We start from the raw sequence: 18973 nt of genomic DNA, 5'->3' as shown, positions 1-18973 counted from the left end.
GAAAAGTAAACCTCATAGCTCATCCCTTTACTGTCAATAAATAACTGTCCACACTGAACAGCACTGAAGTGAGTATTGATAAAGAAGTACCGTCACCAACTGCTGGTAGAGGACACTTTTATTGGGGGAACGGCAACTGTAAAGAAGAGAAGACTTCATCACACCTGAGGGTTGTAATTTTTTTTAAGTTTTGGGGGGAAAATGAGGCACAGTTTCACACGGCAATAACCCCAGCTACTCGGGAGATAGATATGGGGAGTAGCAATGTTGAAGACCAATCTGGGCAAAAAAATAACAAGATTCTATTCCAACGAATAAACCAGGCACGGTGGTGCAATGAGTGTAATTCTACGTACACGGGAGGTATAAGTAGAAGTATTGCTGTCTCAGGCCAGCCTGGTCAAAAGGTAAGACCCCGTCTGAAAAAATAACCCAAAGGACAAATTGTAGGAAGCATTGTTCAACAAGTAGAGCTTTTGCTTACCAATCACAACATCCTGAGTTCAAACCCCAGTACTACCAAAAAAAATTTTTTTTAATCAGGCACATAGCACTTTGTTTCTTTGGTTTCTAAAGGTTTGAAAGGAAAGGAAAGGCAGAATTTCTGTGTGAGATTTTGGAAAGTCTCCAAGCACTCTTGATAGGTACTCCCAAGTAGATTCTCCCAGGATGCATCTCCACTAATCTCACAGTTTATGTGGAAAATATAATAGTAATTGATATTGTAATAAGATCCTGTATGATATACAACAAAACTGCTTGTCAGGAGAGGTTTTACCATCATCCAGGGAGCCACTGGGGTTGTTAGTTAGTTAACTCACTGTCAGTGGCAGAACAACAATTATCCCAGATATAATTTTCTTTGCTCTCTTGAAACTAGATTGTAGAGATTTTTCCAAACCATCCTAGCATACAACATATTTGAGCCAGGTGTCCATTTTCAGTGAATAAAGTGATAAATTTATAGATTATAATTTTATCATTCTATACATCTATTGACATCAAAGTCAATGTTTTCAAACACTGCCCATTAGTTTCTTTGAAGACCATGGGTATCCATGGGAATTTAGAATAATAGCACAGAAATTGTCAACAATAATAAACAGCCAAGGTGCAGAGACTAACACTTATAAATATGTATTCTGGAACCAGACAAACTAGCTTCAAGGAGCAGCTCTAACACTTCCTAGTTGTGTTACCCTGGGCAAGTTAGTTAGTTCATGTGCCTCAGTTTCTTCCTTGATAAATAATATCAGTGTCTACTTCACAGGATGTATATGTTAATTAGATAGATAGATAGATAGATAGATAGATAGATAGATAGATAGATAGATAGATAGATAGTATTATATAAAACATAGCCTTACAATTGTATTGAAAAAGAAACAACATGGTAGTTACCACCATATCCTTATAAGTTAATGAGTTAGCAATGGATTCAATAGTTGTTCCTGATCTTACTGAGGAATGATTTCTGTTACTCAGTTAAATTGTATACATAGTCTATACTATTACTATAGAGGCAATAGTGTAGTAAACCAGATGTGGGAAATATCTCAAATTATATTTTAAAATTGCAGTTCATTATATCTGATATGTCTGAAGCAATACATTGAGTTCTACTTCGAGTGAGGCCTTCAATATATTCTGTAACTGAGCCTTTTGGATTTTATCTAAATAATGCAGCAGAAGTCTCAGATCTTTAATTGAGGCAACCACGTTGAGTACCAATGAAGTAAGTATGATAACAGATTGATCATGCAAAGCTTGACATGAAGAAAAAAATTATTGATGTTAATAAGATGCATTATTTTTAGAAAACAGAAAAATCAAGAAAAATTACCACCATTCTATCTTAAAATAATACCAGCAGAATTATCATTTATTTCATTATACTGGAGTTTATTTGAATATTTATAAAATGTCAATAGAAAAATCACATAGATATGTGTTTGTGCCAGGTTAATGAGTCATTGAATATTGCTGAATCTTTATTAATACTTGCAGATTTTTTTTCAGGCAAAGTAAAAGAAAAAGTGAGATAAACAGAAACATTTATAATTACTGTAGACATGCATTACAAGAAATCAGAATGATATAAGGAAAATTTCATGTATCTGAGAGGATACATAGTTAAAACACACACATGTTTTTCCTCAGGATTCAAAAACTCACTGGAAAACTGAGGAAATGTGATAAACACTATTTTATTAGATGTAAAATGAAATCTTTTGAAAATCAAGAGCATTATTATAATCAGAATTGAGGGTTTACAGCTTTATTTTTCTGTGAAATATGAACATCTACTCCCAACAAATTGAGATCATCATTAACTTAACATCATTATTCTTGTCTTAAGCACCAAATTTATGCAATATTATTTGTAAAATCCCAGTCTACTAAGTGTTCTTTGTGTGGTTGCTTAAAAAAAAAAAACACTACAAAAAAATCTCTTAGTGTAACTTTTTTATTTCTAATGGACATATATAAATAATTTTTGGAAAGCACAGATTTGTGTTATTACTTCCTACTTAATGTTGAACTTGATTTTAATATCTCCTCTTAAGGAAGTCAGTGTTCATATGTAGTCAGCATTTAGTTGACTGTGATGAATTAGTCCAGAGAAAATCTGCATAAATGAAATCCATGGCATTGCAAAATTTTGTATGTCCCTGAGCATTTTGCAGTTATACAATTGGCTACAGCTGCTAACTAACAGACACACTGAACAAGTTTAATTTATATTCCTTTCACTCACCCAAAGACTTAACTTAAAGCACTTTTTGAAGAGCACTTTACAGTTTATACGCACATTCACCTGTCTGCTCACTTTGATCATAATCATATTCTTGCAGGGAAAGGACATTACTGAGTCATGAAAAGTTTTATCCTTAATTTATGAATGAATAAACTGGGCATCAGACAACATGCTGTTATGTTAATGCAGATAATTAGTATTATCTGAAAAAAGGTATAGAATTCCTGGCTTGTTGAAAGCATTGCACAGCAGTGAGTAAGCCAATGGCCTTCATTCCCAGGGGAACCCACCAAGTCTCCATGCAGCTCTGTGTCCACATACATTCTTTTTACTGTTTATGGCCTTTGAATTTTTGTCTTAATTTTCTCCATTCCCTCTTTGCACTCTGGCTTAAATGTTCTAACCTCTCCTGAATTTCCAAACACTACTCATCGTTTATAGTTCAAAGTAAATTCTACTTCAGAAAGTCTTCTAGTCATTGCTGTGCTTAAGAAATGGAATTCTATGCCTCCATCAGAAAGAATGACATTGCCCCATTTGTTAGGAAATGGAAAGGCTTGGAATAAATTATATTAAGTGAAGTAAGCCAGACCCAAAGAAACATAGGTCCCATGGTTTCCCTTATTTGTAATAACCAGTATATGTCTGAGACAAGCAGAAAAGGTCAGATAAGTTGATATTAGGTGAAATGAACCCCAAGATAAGTATTCAAATGTTTTTTTCTTTCTTGCGATTGTTTCTAACATATTTATAAGATGATTTCTTTGTTGCTGCTTTGTATGTTCCTCCCCATGGTATAACCCCTGTTTTCATTGTATTTGATATTGGTATAATTTGTGGAGGGGAAGGGAAAAATTGTTTAAATAGAGATACAGGTGGACCCATTGCAACAATGAGATGTACAAAATGCTATGTCGAAAAATGAACTTTACAACTTTGGCTGGGGTGGGGAATGCGGGGGGGGGGGGGGGTTGGGGGAGTGGGAGATGGGAAGGGATTGGAAGGGGAAACAAAGGAGGATAAAAAAATAAAAAATAAAATTAAATAAATAAAAAAGAAATACTGAATTTATATGCAATGGCACTAAAATCCTAAATGTTACACTTAAATATTCATCTAAATTCACTTGCTGAATTACTCACAGGGGAGAATAAAGACAAAGTTGTATGCTTCTTTGAAATGCATATCAATCTAGTAATATATATATGTATTAAATACTTGATAAATACATAATATATTCAATAGAACTAATGCAGAAACATGGATTATCATATTTGCACTTCATGTCACTTATAATTCAGCATATATAGTCATTTAATTTAGCAAATACAGTCATATAATTGTGAGTCCAAAATGGACAGGGGAAAGGAGGAGAATATTGTCATAACATTTAATTCATAGGCTACAAAGTTAAAACAATTGAGGGGAGGGATAGTTTGGGGAAGGATGGGAAAGAACAGTGAAAAGGGTGACATTGATCAAGATATATTGTATTCATAAACTTATTTGTTGAATGGTAACTCTTTCTTACAACTACTTATAGTTAATAAAACTAAAAATATATTCTTACATTAATTGATCCAGCATTGATTTTTAATGGTCAGTACAGGGCAGGCATATAGCCCAAGGAATCAAATCAACCACACGTGCTTGATAGTTTCCCTGAATAAAGCAGGCATTTGGCTTCTGTAAGAATTGAGAACAGGAACTATAGTGAGTGCTTTCTATAGAATTACATTAGCATAAGCCATTCTTCCAGGCATAATTTCTCAGCAGATCAAGGAAAATTCCCAGTGTTCATTCTGTGGTACAGCATACAAAAATGTGGTACAGCATATGAAAATGCATTCCAGTATTTATTATAAATGCTATTGATCAAGCATATTATCACACAAAAATAATTTTTAGGAAGAAGTTTCAGAAAGCCATTTTGTTCTTTCCATTTAAAAGATGGCACTGCATGACCATTTATTTGATTTTTATGAAATAGAAGTGTTTGCCTTAGAAATAACTGTGTTTGCTCTTATTTTAAGGTGAATTTGGAGAAGTCTGTAGTGGACGTTTGAAGACACCAGGGAAAAGAGAGATCCCAGTCGCCATTAAAACTTTGAAAGGTGGCCACATGGATCGACAAAGAAGAGATTTTCTGAGAGAAGCTAGCATCATGGGTCAATTTGACCACCCAAATATCATCCGCCTCGAAGGTGTTGTCACCAAGAGTAAGCTGCTGATTTTCTTCATTATTTCTATTAGATAGCTCTCCAAGATTTTTAGCTTAACAGCTGTACCACAGTCATTAAGAGAGTAACTTAGTTCAGATGTTATTTTTTTATTTCATCCTCATTGTGTGAATACTAGGCTATGCCATGATCAGAATTTGCATTGATCACCAAATAGCTTTCAAATGGTATTACCTGAAAGTAAGTGCTAATTTAACCTCAAGTGTAAAGGGTATATATATTTTCCTAAATGTCAATATTAATAGAAGAAACCGTTTCAATATTTCAGGTCATTAAGTAAAACACTACTATTTTGAAATAAATTGCCTATACAGTTAAGAATGCTGTATGTGGAGTAAATCATTTCGACATAAACTTCTGTACAGGATTTATTAACATGAATAGCATTAGAAATAAATTATTATTTGGTACAGAGCAAGGTAATGAGTACATTTCTTATCAAGCATTGTTGCCTCCTCCTTTGTTTCCCCTTCACATCCCCTCCCATCTCCCCCGACCCCCCTCCCAGCACCAAAGTTGTAAAGTTCATTTTTCAACATAACGTCTTGTACATCTCATTGTTGTAATGGTTCCACCTATATCCCTCTTTAAACAATTTGTTTTTTCCCTTTGCCTCCTCAAATTATACCAATATCAAATATAGTGAAAACAAGGGTTATATACCGTGGGGAGGGACATACAAAGCAACAAAGAAATCATCTTATAAATATGTTAGAAACAATAGCAAGAAAGAAAAATCATTTGAGTCCTTATCTTGGGGTTTATTTCACCTAACATCAACTTATCTGACCTTTTCTGCTTGTCTTAGACACATACTAGTTATTGCAAAAAAGGTAAACCATGGGACCTATGTCTGTCTGGTATTTTCACAATAAAAAAAGAAAAAGAAATAAATTATTATAATTCATGTATCATGAAGAAAAAGATTATAATTTCTGGAGTAAAATTCTCTTCTTTTATAAAAAAAACAGTGGAATAAAAGTCATTTCTTTGACAGAAAACTTCTTAAAAAATAAAAAGTCTTATATGCTGCACAAATACACAACTATACACTCACTATTTGAGTAATGATTGGCCATAAAATGTAACAATATTTCTTCTTCTTTTATTCACTAATGAATTAAACATATAAAACCCAACGTAGAGTGACATTAAAGTTTTCATGAAAATGATTTAGCACTTTGAGAGGGAGATTTTTCTTCTTTTACAGATCTGAATTTTCTTTTATGACCAATTAAGTGAAGTTGAATTTTATGTCATATTTGGAAGCAAGAAAGTATAAACCTATGTAACTGACTGCATCTGAATCATCACATGCATTGGACAGCAATGCTTGTCAGGATATGCAGATTATGCACTGTGTGAACTCATGAGAGTTCACAAAGCAGAGAACAGTGCTATTCATCAACAGGTATAAACAGGCTGTTTTTTAATTTAATTTTATTGTCAAGGTGATGTACAGAGGGGCTACAATTATATATGTAAGGTAGTGAGTACAATTCTTGTAGAACTTGTTACCCCTTCCTGCATTTTTTCTCCCACTTTCCCTTCTCCTTTCCCCACCCCTGCCAAGATCAGTAACCTTTCAGTACTCATGTGTATGCAGTTCCCTCCACATTGACTTGAGCGTTAGCCATTTGATTAGCATGTATATATATGTATTGCATATAATAACTGGAAGCATTTTACACAGAAATGTAAAATGTCTTCTTGTCTTCTTATAATGCCACTTCCAGAAACCTAGGCCCCATTCTGAGGAAGGGCAATCTGAATGATTAGGACACATAAAGAAGAGACCTTCAGTCACAGCCCCATCTCAGCTCTCCACTGATAGATTGAATGCCAGCCTCACAAGTGACCATACAAACATTAAAATCCTACACCAAATCTCTACCACCACTGTCATATGGCTGAAGCTATAGTCGTCTTGTGGTGCAAAGGTGCATAAGGCAATAAATGTTGAATGGTTTGTTTCACAGTAATAGATAACCAGGCAGATAGACTGCAGAGGTATTTGTGTCATCAAGATCTGTGAATCGCTGAGTAAATTATTTAACACTTCTATCCTTTATTTCTACATCTGCAAAATAAGGTGAAAATGACCCTTGGTAGCATTGACTATCAGCTCAATTCTCTTCTTGTTTTTCCCTAAAACAATCCTGGTTAAGCATGGTGGCTCAAACCTATACTCCTAGCTGCTTAGGAGATGGAGATCAGATTGTAGTTCAAAAGCAACCAAGTGGAAATTTCAAGAGAAATCATCTCACCCAGTGGTTTCATGTGGAAGTACATCTCTGTCACCCAGTGGTTTCATGTGGAAGTACATCTCTGTCATCGCAAGTTTGAGGATAACATGATGGCTGCGTATGCCAGTCATTCGGTGACAAATGGTGACTCATGCCTATAATCTTAACTACTCATTTTGCAGAGATCAGGAGGATCACAGTTAATGCCAGGCTAAGCAAGACATTCATTAGCTTTCATCTGAACCAATAAAGCTGGGAAGAGTACCCACTTGGTATCCCACATATGCAAGAAGCACCAAGAGGAGTATTGCATTCTAAGCCAGCTCAGACATGAATGCAAGACACACTATGAAGGTACCTAAAACAAAAAGAATTGGAGGTGTGGCTCAAGTGAGAGTTCCCCTGTCTAAGAAGCCTTGAGCTCAAACCCCTAATGGGGAAAAAGGAAGGAAGGAAGGAAGGAAGGAAGGAAGGAAGGAAGGAAGGAAGGAAGGAAGGAAGGAAGGAAGGAAGGAAGGAAGGAAGGAAGGAAAGAAGGAAGAAGGGAAGGAGGGAAGGAAGTAAGGAAAGAAGGGAGGGAGGGAGGGAGGAAGGGAGGGAGGGAGGGGAGTTCACCTAACAAGCCTTGAGCTCAAACCCCTAATGCCAAAACAAAAGGAAGGATAAAAGGAAGGAAGGAAGGAAGGAAGGAAGGAAGGAAGGAAGGAAGGAAGGAAGGAAGGAAGGAAGGAAGGAAAGAGGGAGGGAGGGAGGGAGGGAGGGAGGGAGGAAAGGAGGGAGGGAGGAAAAGAAGGAAGGAAAGAAGGAAAGTCTCAAAGAAACATAGACCAAAATAGCCTGCTAAATCAGAAAGCATTGTGATTTAGTTGTCATTAATTTGTTTTGAATATTTCAAGATAATTCTTCAGTTTAATATCTCTGTTGAAGAAAAATAGTTTAAAGATGAGGTATGAACATCTGAAGAACATTTAAAGTAACTATTTGAGCTTGATGTTGACATCTTCTTATATGAGTTTATTTAAGGAATATCTAGAAATGTAAGTCCAACAATAAATTAAAGGGTTTAAATGATCAAATCTTTATTTTTCCCTTTAATAAATCAGACTATACTGCTTTTTCATGATTCCTGTGATTGTATTCACATATTAACATATATCTGCAATACATATCTCATAAGTATATATATAATATGTTATTTTATACAGACACATATGGTATATATGTATATACATAGAGAGAAATTAGTGCATATTAAAAGAAAAAAGATACATAGCATATAAAAATATAGGAATTATTTATTATACATTAACTGCACAAGTTTAATAATAATCTTTAATATTTGGCAACTTGCAGTAGATCATTTTACTCAAATCTTTCAAAAACATTGACTATACCTTTTTCAGTCTTACCCAAAATGAAAATAGTGACCTGATTTAGCAAAATTTGTATTACCTACAAATCAAGATCCTTTCCCAAATTCTTTTAGATAGATAGATAGTAAAGATACCGTACAAAGGGGTAATACTTACATGAGTAAGGTAATCAGTACATTTCCTATCTAGCATTGTTACCACTTCCTTTGTCTTTCACTTACTATCCCTTACTTCCCCACTTCCTAACTTGCCCCCCACTCGAAGCTGTAAAAGTTCATTTTCAAAATAGTGTCTTGGATATCTCATTGTTACAATGGGTCAACCTATATCCTTATTTCAGCATTTTGTTATTTCCCTTCCCCTCCCCAAATTAGAAAAATATATATACAAGATGCAGGGCACCAGAATCAAATACAGTGAAAACAGAGGTTATACCATGGGGGAAGAACATACAAAAGAAACAAAAAAAATCACACAGTACATTATAAGTACATTAACAACAACAGCAACAAAGATAAAACCTCTTGTGTCCCCATCTTGGGGTTCATTTTGCTTAGCATCATCTTATATGGTCATATGTACATAGTTTTTTACCATTTTTGCTTTTCCTAGACATATGCTAGTTATTGTAGATAAGGGAAACCATGGAACCTATGTTTCTTTGGGCCTGACTTACTTCTCTTAATATAAATTTTTCAAGTCTTTCCATTTCTTTTTTTTTTGGGGGGGGGGGGCCAGTCGTGGGGCCTGAATTCTGGGCCTGGGCACTGTCCCTCAGCTTTTCAGCTCAAGGCTAGTGCTCTACCACTTGAGCCACAGCGCCACTTCCGGCTTTTTTGCTTATGTGGTGCTGGGAATCAAACCCAGGGCCTCAGACATGCAAGGCAAGCGCTCTACCACTGAGCCAACTTCCCAGCCCCAAGTCTTTCCATTTCTTAGCAAATGAGGTGGTGACATTCTTTCTGATGGTAGCATAGAATTCCATTTTATATTATATATATATATATATATATATATATATATATATATATCTCACATTTTTTGATCCATTCATCTATGCAGGGGCATCTGGGATGGTTCCATATCTTAGCTTTGGTGAATAATTCTGCGATAAACATAGTCGTGGTGGTAGCTTTAGTATGGCCTTGTTTGTGATCATTTAGATAAATGCCCAAAAGTAGGATTGCTGGGTCATAGGGGAGCTCTATGTGGAGTCTTTTGAGGAACCTCCATACTGCTTTCCAAAGTGGTTAAACAAGTTTACGTTCCCATCAACAATGCAGTAGGGTTCCCTTCTGGCCACAACCCCTCCAGCATCTGTTGTTATTAGAGTTCTTGATTATAGCCATTCTAACTGGGGTGAGGTGTTATCTCAATGTTGTTTTGATTTGCATTTCTTTATGGCTGGAGAAGTTGAACATTTCTTCATGTGTCTATTGGCTATTTTGATTTCTTCTGGAAATCAGGCAGTTGTTTCTTTGTTGTTGGGGGATTTAATTTTTTGAGTTCTAAGTATATTTTAGATATGAGACCCTTGTCTGTTGTATGGCTAGTGACGATCTTCTCCCAATCTTTGGGCTTTCTATTGATCTTGCTTGCTATGTCCTTTGCCATGCAGAAACTCTGCAGTTTCATGCAATCCCATTTGTCCAACCTTTCTTTGATTTGTTGTGTTTCTGGGTCTCTATTAAGAAAATTTTGGCCTGTTTCAAGGAGCCCTAGAGTTTTTCCTATTCCTTCCTGTAATGTTTTCAGGGCGTCTGTTTTGACTTTGAGGTCTTTGATCCATTTGGAGTTGATTCTGGTGCAGGGTGATATATAAGGATCTAGCTTTAGTTTTCTACAGGTGTTTAACCAGTTTTGCCAGCACTATTTACTGAAGAGGCTGTCCTCCATTCCGTTTTTTAGCTTCCTTATCAAATATTATATGGCTATATGTCCATTGGTTCATTTCTAGATCTACAGTTCCATTCCATTGGTCCTGAAGTTTGATCCTGTGCCTATACCAAGGTGTTTTGATTACTATGGCTTTGTAGTAGAGTTTGAAATTTGGTATTGATATTCCTCCAGCATTGTTCTTTCTGCTAAGGATCGTTTCTACTATTCAGAGTCTTTTTATTGTTTCATATGAATTTTTAGATTGCTACTTCTATTTCATTGAAGAATGAGGTTGGGATATTGATAGATATCTCATTGAATTTCTAGATAGCCTTTGGCAGTACTTCCATTTTCACGATGTTAATCCTCCCAATCCAGGAGTATGAAAGGTTTTTCCACTTTCTTAGTTCTGCTTTAATTTCCTTTTTCAGGTTTTTAAAGTTTTCATCTTAGAGTTTCTTCACTTCTTAAGTTAACGCCTAGGTATTTTATTTTTTGTGGGGCTATTACAAAAAGAGTCTTGCCCAACTTAAGGAAAAAGAAAATCCCATTTCATTTACAGGGAAATTGAGAAAAAATAGGTTAGAATGTTGATGAGTGTGATTACCATTAATGTTTAGAAGCAGAATGTGGTACCACCCTAGTAGGCAGTGAGTGAAGATGGAGAAGGAAATCATTCCCGTAAAGATAAGCCTGCAGTTCATACTATTACCATCTTAACTAAAGTGCTATGGGATTGTTAGGAGAAAAGCAATAAATAAATGAATGCCTCATTCCCATAAATACATGGTAATTGCTGCAAGATTGCCCTTAAGTAGCTAAGAGATAGCTAGCAATTAATGTTCCCTAAAGACTACCCCATTGCATAAAAAGATATACTGATGAAGATAAAGATGCTGAATGGGTTTAGAGGGGCAGTTTTGGAGAGTATCCTGGGGTCTGAGAAGCAAATACATTGACTCTTGGTTAAAAGAACTACAAATTATAAAGTGTTAATAAGATTCTTTTGTAAAGTCTTAATATATACACAATTTTATTGTGTACAAGTCTTTTAGCTATATCACAGTGTTCTTCCCATCACTTTTGCTCTCTGCACATATACCTGATTTTCTGCTAAACTTGAAAGCTAAATGATTAAAAGCTGTATTATGCAAAAAGATTTTCTGATAAAAGTTGAACCTCTTTATGTGATACACATCACAATTTCATTAACCTGTTACGATACAAATGATAGGAAAAGAGAATAATCAGCCTGTAACCAGATGTTTAGCATATTTTTTCTCTGGGAGAAACCAATAGAAGCCATCAGTTAGAGGACAGCTTTGCAGCCATAAGTGTCACAAATAGTAGCAATTTGTAACAGATAATGTACACACTAGTGTTTTAACTGCATAACTAGAAGAGTTAGAGCTATCTTTCTATAAGAAATTGCAGTTTTATTATTAAGAACTACACTTTAGAAAGCTAAGCTCTGCAGTTTGAATGCATAATGATGCAACCCAGGAGAAAGAGAAATAATGGTATATCTTCCAACTAATTGTGTAACAACTACATTCAGGTCTACCAGCTGTCTCTCAACAAAATCATAATCCAGAAAAGAAAAATGTAAGATAGTCTCAATAGCATCTCAAACACTGTGTCATTGCATCATAAGATACCCTTAAAGATCACAACAGTATTGAAGCAGTAACAAAATGTTCTGAATATGCCCAACACATCTTGGTATGTTCAAGAACAGTACTACTTCCAGAAAGATATGGTGGGAAAATTCCAAACAGTCAAAAACATTATAGTACCTATGTAAAAATTGTCTCTCAGGTCCCAGAATTTAGCTCTCATTGTCATGGGTAGACCTCTTTAGGAGATTTTTCACTGTGACCATTGCCACATTATATATCTGCTTTCTGTCTAACTGTATTTGCACAAGTTGCACACCCTTTTTAGGTCTTGAGTTGTTTTCTTTGCCAAAAGACTGAAAAGTGCAGGTTAGTTAATAATTTATAATTCTATTCTTTTGACAAGAGAAAAGAGTCACAAAATGTTAGTATGTCCCTGAAAACTTGCCACCTTATCTTCAACTTTAAAATAAATTTACATTTATCTTGGTGATTCAAGAAGTTAGAGGGGTTCAGGAAGAAGCAGAACAAGAAAAGGACATTAGTGTAAGTTGATAATGTGTATGTTCTTATCTGGAAGATAGAAAAGCTATAGTTAATTTTTTTCTCTGTCAGCCAAATCAGCCAGATATTACATTAGCCAACTTTCTGTCACTGCAAAGTAATAATTAACATTAGTAACATAAAAGGCTTCTTTTGGTTCCCAATTTGGGACTTTCCAGTCCTGGATTGACGGGCCCTATTATTGAGGGACTATGGCATGGCAACCAATCATTCTGAGGATATGTGGCAGATCAAAACTACTCAGAGCACGGTGGAATGCAGAAGTAGGTGTTTGAAGCCTCACTATTCTCTCTGAATTCTTTCCCTACTGGCCTGAGGATCTTTCACTAACCTCAGCTCCTAAAGACTCACCACTGCCAATATTGCCATCCTGGGGTTCAATAAATAAGAGCAGTCAACATGCAATGATAGCAGAGATATAGAATATATAGAGTAGGATGTAAAACAGTTTGGAAACCTGTTTCTACTAAGGGATATTAGACTTTTTTCCCGGATAGTCAGCTACTCTGCAATCTATAGTAGTTTAACATTTGAGAGGAATTGCTTTGGTTTACCAAAAAGAATAATTTCCAAACACCAGCAGATATCAGAAACTATCACTGATTAAAATCTAAAGAGCCAGTAAACAGCTCCAGCTCTCTAGAGAAGCTTATTTTCCAAAGACAGTCCACTATAAGAAAGACAAATGTAGAACACTGTTTTTTTTAAATACAGTATGATATATACTTGTATGGGTATGAGTAATCCTTCATGTATTCATTCTTATTAAGCAAATATTTACTGAATGCATGTTCATCTAGTCACTATTAGTATAGTATAGAGCCATCTACTGGAAAAGACAAAAGAATTCTTATATAATTGTAATTTTAGAAAGCAGAATCTCAGTGGAACAAACTATGCCTAATGTGGTGAGAGAGATTTCTTAGTCTCTCAGTTCAGAACCCCAATACTACTAAAAGAAAAAAGTAGAGCATGGTGGTTCATGCATACAGTTCCAGTTATATAAGAGGCAGATGAGGGCAGAGCTTAGTCCAAGGCTGGACCCCGCAAAAAATAAACCAAAGCTAAAAAGATTGTGATTTGGCTTATATGGCCCAGAATTCAAATCCCAATAATGCCAAAAGAGGACTAGAATAAAGTGATGTCATTATAAATCAAGGTGGATTATATCATCAAAGAAAAAAGATGTGGCAGGCAAAATAATATAGAGTTTGTTGCAGTTACTCAAATGAAAAATAATGAGGAAATACCTTAAATAAGCCAATCTAAACAGAAAGAAAGGAATAGACTCAAGACAGATTTTCAAGGCTAAATGAAGAGATTTCAGTGATGGTACAGGAACTTGAGCAATGGTACAGGGAAAATGAAGGAAGAGGATATCATTTCAAATGACTTCCATAGTTATGTCTGCAGTACATAAAAAGATGAAGAGAAAATTCTGGAGAGATAGCAGATAACAGATTTACAGATTGAGTGGTTTCTAATTTGGGACATGTCAAATTTAAGCTACGTGCGCCATCAAGTTAGATACTTCCAAGAGAACCCTGGAGCTTGGCTAAGTTGGACCACAGGTACATAGGAGAGATTATATGAGGAGTGATGCTTCATGGCAGGAGCAGCAGGGAGGATGAGATCTCCCAAGACATTGAGGAGATTGAGCATTGCATGGCATATTAAATAAGAGAGTAACAACTACAAGAGGAAAGACAGGTTTCTAGGGATGAGGGAAGGAGAGGGTAATAGGATAAAATTTTAAACCGACTACAATAAGGTTTGAGAAGCCAGCTATTAAGGAGGGCAATTAGGAAGGCCCAACCTCTTAGCTACATCATGAGGCTAAAATCCAATAGATATGTGTACATTGCAATCAGACTGATAGCTTTGACAATACAAATTAGGTTACTGTTGATACCTTAACTGGCAATTAGTGGGCAGTCTTTTAAGTTGCTCATTCATTCAAATAATGTGTAAATGCCAGGCTAGAGTAGTTTAAATATCTCAAGCATTAGCTATTCAGCAGTGAATGGGGAAACCCCTAGTTCCTTCTCCTCATAAATCAGATTCTTAGGTCTACCTCTGGTTTTATTTTTCTAATCATATACTGCATTCATCTTAAATGAACTTGCTCTTGTGTTGACTATGCTTCTCTTCCTTTACTAAATCTCCAATGGTTTAGAAGAGAAAAAAGATATCAAAATGATCTTAGCCAAGTATGAAGCAGTTTATACTGAAGTATCAACTCTGCGGTCTCTGGAAGGCTCCATTTTCCTCTGGAGTTACCAGACTTATTTTTTTTTCTTAATTCGGTGATGTCAAAAGTGAGATCATTGGCTGAGATGGTAAATAGACAGTTGAGGTAGGCCTAAAATGTTTGAAATAGCTCCTGAGAAGAAAGCTGACTAGACCAAGTTAGAAAGGTCATGAGTATCCTGAGGTCTCAGGAGTGTATAGGTCAGGCAGACACTGCTGCTCTGCTATCCATGAGGTAGAAGAGATAAGATTTAAAAAAAAATAAAGTAGGAAGAAATCTGACCTGAGAGGAAAGGTTCAGACAGAAGCAGTGATAAATTTGGGACTTATATTTATTTATTTTACTCTATTTACTCTTTGCTCTTACTGAAAATAGTGATGAATTGTTCTTGTGAAATTTCAGGAGTGTCAAGGGATTTGAAATACTATAACCCAAAGTATTTTCCCCTTTGGAATAATCACAGAATACATATTTATAGGCATAAGATGGACCAAATGTGGCTTTAACATAATAACAAGATGACACAGCATAGTGGCCTTGGCATCTCACCCTGTTCAAGCATCCTTGGGGCTAATTGGGATCAACAGCATGTTTTCTTTCTGCTAGAGCATACTTTCCACCTTAGAAAAGAGAAGAAACTTTGTGTGAATTCAGGAGAAATTTATTCCCTTCAGTGTTTAAGCATCTGGATTTCCTCAAGACCATTCATTTTAATTACCTCCCTAGACCTACCTCTAACCTCCATTCTCCTTCTGGGGTTCCCCCTCATCTCTCAACCATTCAGCTAATTATCAGGATAAGTAGGAACAGGTTTTTGTTTTAAATATAACGACACGTATTTCAATGTGAAGGTAACCCTGAACATTGTAAGAAATAGAAAGGAAAAGAGAAAGTAAGTACAATTTTATTAATATAAAAGATCTCCTTTTAATACTTTTTAATGCCAAATAAAATGGAATGAAGCTACCTAGCATGATATAAAAACAAATTCCAGCCGGGCACTCATGGCTCAGCCTATAATCCCAGCTTTTCAGGAAGCTGAGATCTGAGGACTGAAGTTCAAAGCCAGCCCAGGCAGGTAAGTCCATGACATTCTTATCTCCAATTAATTACCAAAAGAGTCAGAAGTACAGCTGTGGCTCAAGTGGTACTGTTAGACTTGAGCAAAAATGTAGAGAGACAGTGCCCAGTCCCTGATTTTTTGGTGCCCTGGGACTGGCACAAAAAAAAAAGGATTTAAAAAATCTTTACATATCATCTCTAAAATAGAACTTATTCTGAATGGTATGACCAATCTGAATTTGGGGGATATTTATAGATAAACTAGATAAATCCATCTTTAATGCATGAATTTTTACCCATAAATTCACAAGAATGAGAACAAACCTGCCAGGCCAGAGGGTAGCGCAATCAATCATTTCTAAAGAAATCCATGAGGTTCCTAACAGTCATCTGAAGGCTGAATAACCAGCCTCAATTCTAATTTAAAAAAAAAAATCCATGAACTTAAATGTTGGAATTCTGACAAGGTCTTCATTTAATTCCATGAGTTTTTTTTTAATTGGTACTAAGGTTTGAAACCAGGACTCTGTATTTTAATGCTTGTTTGGTGCCAATATTATGTTACTGCTGCTTTTGTTTTTGAAATATGTTACTATACATTTTTGTTTCATTTTGAATCAATTTCAGAAGGACAGACAATGTTATGAAAATAATTTATTTTCTCTATAACCTTCAATTCATTACCCCGGGTTTTATGAAAACATGACTATTAGCAAACCAAGAAATAAGCCAGGAATGGTAGCCATGCTTGTAATCATAGCATCTGAGAGGCTAAGACAAAATAATAAGGAATTCAAGCATTGTAGCCTCCTCCTTTGTTTCTCCTTCCCATCCCACCCCCCTCCCAACCCTCCTCCCCCCCCCCCAACAAAGTTGTAAAGTTCTTTTTCGACATATGACTTGTATGACTCATTTTTGCAATGGGTCCACCTGTATCCCTATTTAAACGATTTGCTTTTTTCCCTTCCCCTCCACAAATTATAACAACATCAAATACAGTAAAATCAGGGGTTCACAATTTAAAAAAAAGAAATGCAAATCAAAACAAAAAAAGAAATAATGAATTCAAGACAGGCCTGGTCCAAGACTTTGTCTTAAAAAAGGAGAGAGAAAAAAGGCAAGAAATGAACAACAAATAAAAATACCAGTACAGTAGTGTTGATGAAACTGCAGACTTTCATTCATATTTGATTAGCTTTTCCACTAGTGTCCTCTTTCCTTGTTCAAATCTACACTCCAGGATTGCAGGTTACATGTCCTTAGTTTCTCCCCATAAATGAGAATTCTTCAGTCTTTCTTTGTCTTTGATCTTGACACATTTCTCTAGTACTGAATTCTGACCAGCATTTTTTCTTTTGTCAAATGTCCTTCAGTTTACCTAAGCCTATTGTTTACTCATGATTAGGCTGAGGCTCTGTATTTCTTTTTTTCTATTTTTGGCAGGAGTATCACAGAAATTGTGTATTCTTTATGTTTTGTGAGAAAGGACATGATGTCCACATGTCCTATTTTGAGAATATTAATAGATGTCACAGACTCAGGAGCGTCTTCTAGGTTATACAACTGCAGTGTTTTATTTTTTCCACTTTTGTAAATAATACATGTATAGAAGAGAGATACTTTATACTAGGGAAATACCCTACTTTCCTCAAACTTTGCTTACTAATCTATCATCTGTAAGAACATCTAGTCTGGAATAATTACATCTGTTATATTCTATGGTTGATTTTTTTTTTTTTTAGTCATGGGGCCTGAACTCTGGGCCTGAGTGCTGTCCCTCAGCTTGCTTCAGCTCAAGGCTAGTGCTCTACCATTTGAGCCATAGCTCCACTTCCAGATTTTTCTGCTTATGTGGTACTGAGGAATCAATCCTACGGCCTCATGCATGCAAGGCAAGCACTCTACCACTGAGCCACCTTCCTAGTCTACCACGGTTGATTTTTCTATTTCTGTCTTTCCTTCTGAATTTATTCATTACAATTCTCTTCAGTGCATTTTTAGTGTTGTTGTAACAGTGATTATAGAAGGGTTATATAAGTCAGATAAAGAGTACATTTCTTTTTTAACAATGTCACTATTTCCTTCTCTGTGTCCTAGTTTTTCCCCACCCATAGGTTGTATACTTCATTTTCAACACACTATCTAGTGTCCCTGATACATTTTTTCACTTTTGGTCCCACCATTACTCTTTGCCCTCCCAAAGTCAGATAGGTGAACAAATGAGACAAAGAGAAAAGAAAACAAAAATCTCTTATTCCCATTTCCTGGAGTTATTTCAATAGATATTATTTATGTGATCAGATGAACATAGCTATCCTACCTTTGTAATCTTTTGCTAAGAATATCTTCCTTTGATCTCACTCTGTGTGAATGCCTAGAGATGTGTTTGTTTTATCATGGCCCAGAGTACTTTGGTTTTTTTTAACCATCCAGTGGTTTACTTGTAGGTTTATAAGCACATTCTAGTAATCACATGTGATGGAAAGCATGCAACCTATGTTTCTTTGGGTCTGGTTTACTTCACTTAATATATGAGTAGAACTTAGCAATATGTAGCCTTTTGAGTTGGGTTTTATTGGCTTCACAACATGCACTTGAGCTTCATCCTGTTTATGTTGTTAAGTATTGTTCCTGTGTTCAAACAAACCATTTTTTTCTTTTGGGAGTCAGTGCTTGAGTACATGTGAGATGGTTCTGATTTTGGTGATTGTTAATAAAACCATAGGCTAGGTAAATAAAGCCATAAGCTATATCAAGGAGAGGTAGGAGAATCTCAGGTGGAGGTTGGCCTGGGCAAAAGCTCAAGGTCCTGTTTGAAAAATAACTAAAACTATAAGGGTTGGAAGTATGGCTCAAGTGTAAATGAGCTTGCCTAAAGCAGAAGAAAGTGGTCTAAGAAGCAGGAGGTCCTGAGTTCAATCCACAATATGGCCTCCCCTGCCAAAATAGTAAAGGAACCCTGCTACGAACATAGATGTACAGGCT

General features: G+C 35.8%; 1 protein-coding gene across 2 annotated transcripts in view; it reads left to right on the top strand.

The window, feature by feature from the left end:
- Positions 1 to 18973, top strand: part of Epha6 (EPH receptor A6) — a 772033-nt gene that overhangs the window by 564797 nt on the left and 188263 nt on the right. For both annotated transcript variants that reach the window (XM_070030423.1, XM_070030424.1), the window contains exon 11: positions 4792 to 4977. In XM_070030423.1, coding sequence (XP_069886524.1) covers positions 4792 to 4977 — 186 coding nt within the window. The remainder of the gene's footprint in view (positions 1 to 4791; positions 4978 to 18973) is intronic.

Source organism: Dipodomys merriami, unplaced genomic scaffold, assembly GCF_024711535.1.
Source record: "Dipodomys merriami isolate MVZ:Mamm:240054 unplaced genomic scaffold, mDipMer1.0.p SCAF_2, whole genome shotgun sequence".
In the NCBI taxonomy this organism is placed as follows: domain Eukaryota; kingdom Metazoa; phylum Chordata; class Mammalia; order Rodentia; family Heteromyidae; genus Dipodomys; species Dipodomys merriami.
This window is presented reverse-complemented; position numbering and strand designations above follow the sequence as displayed.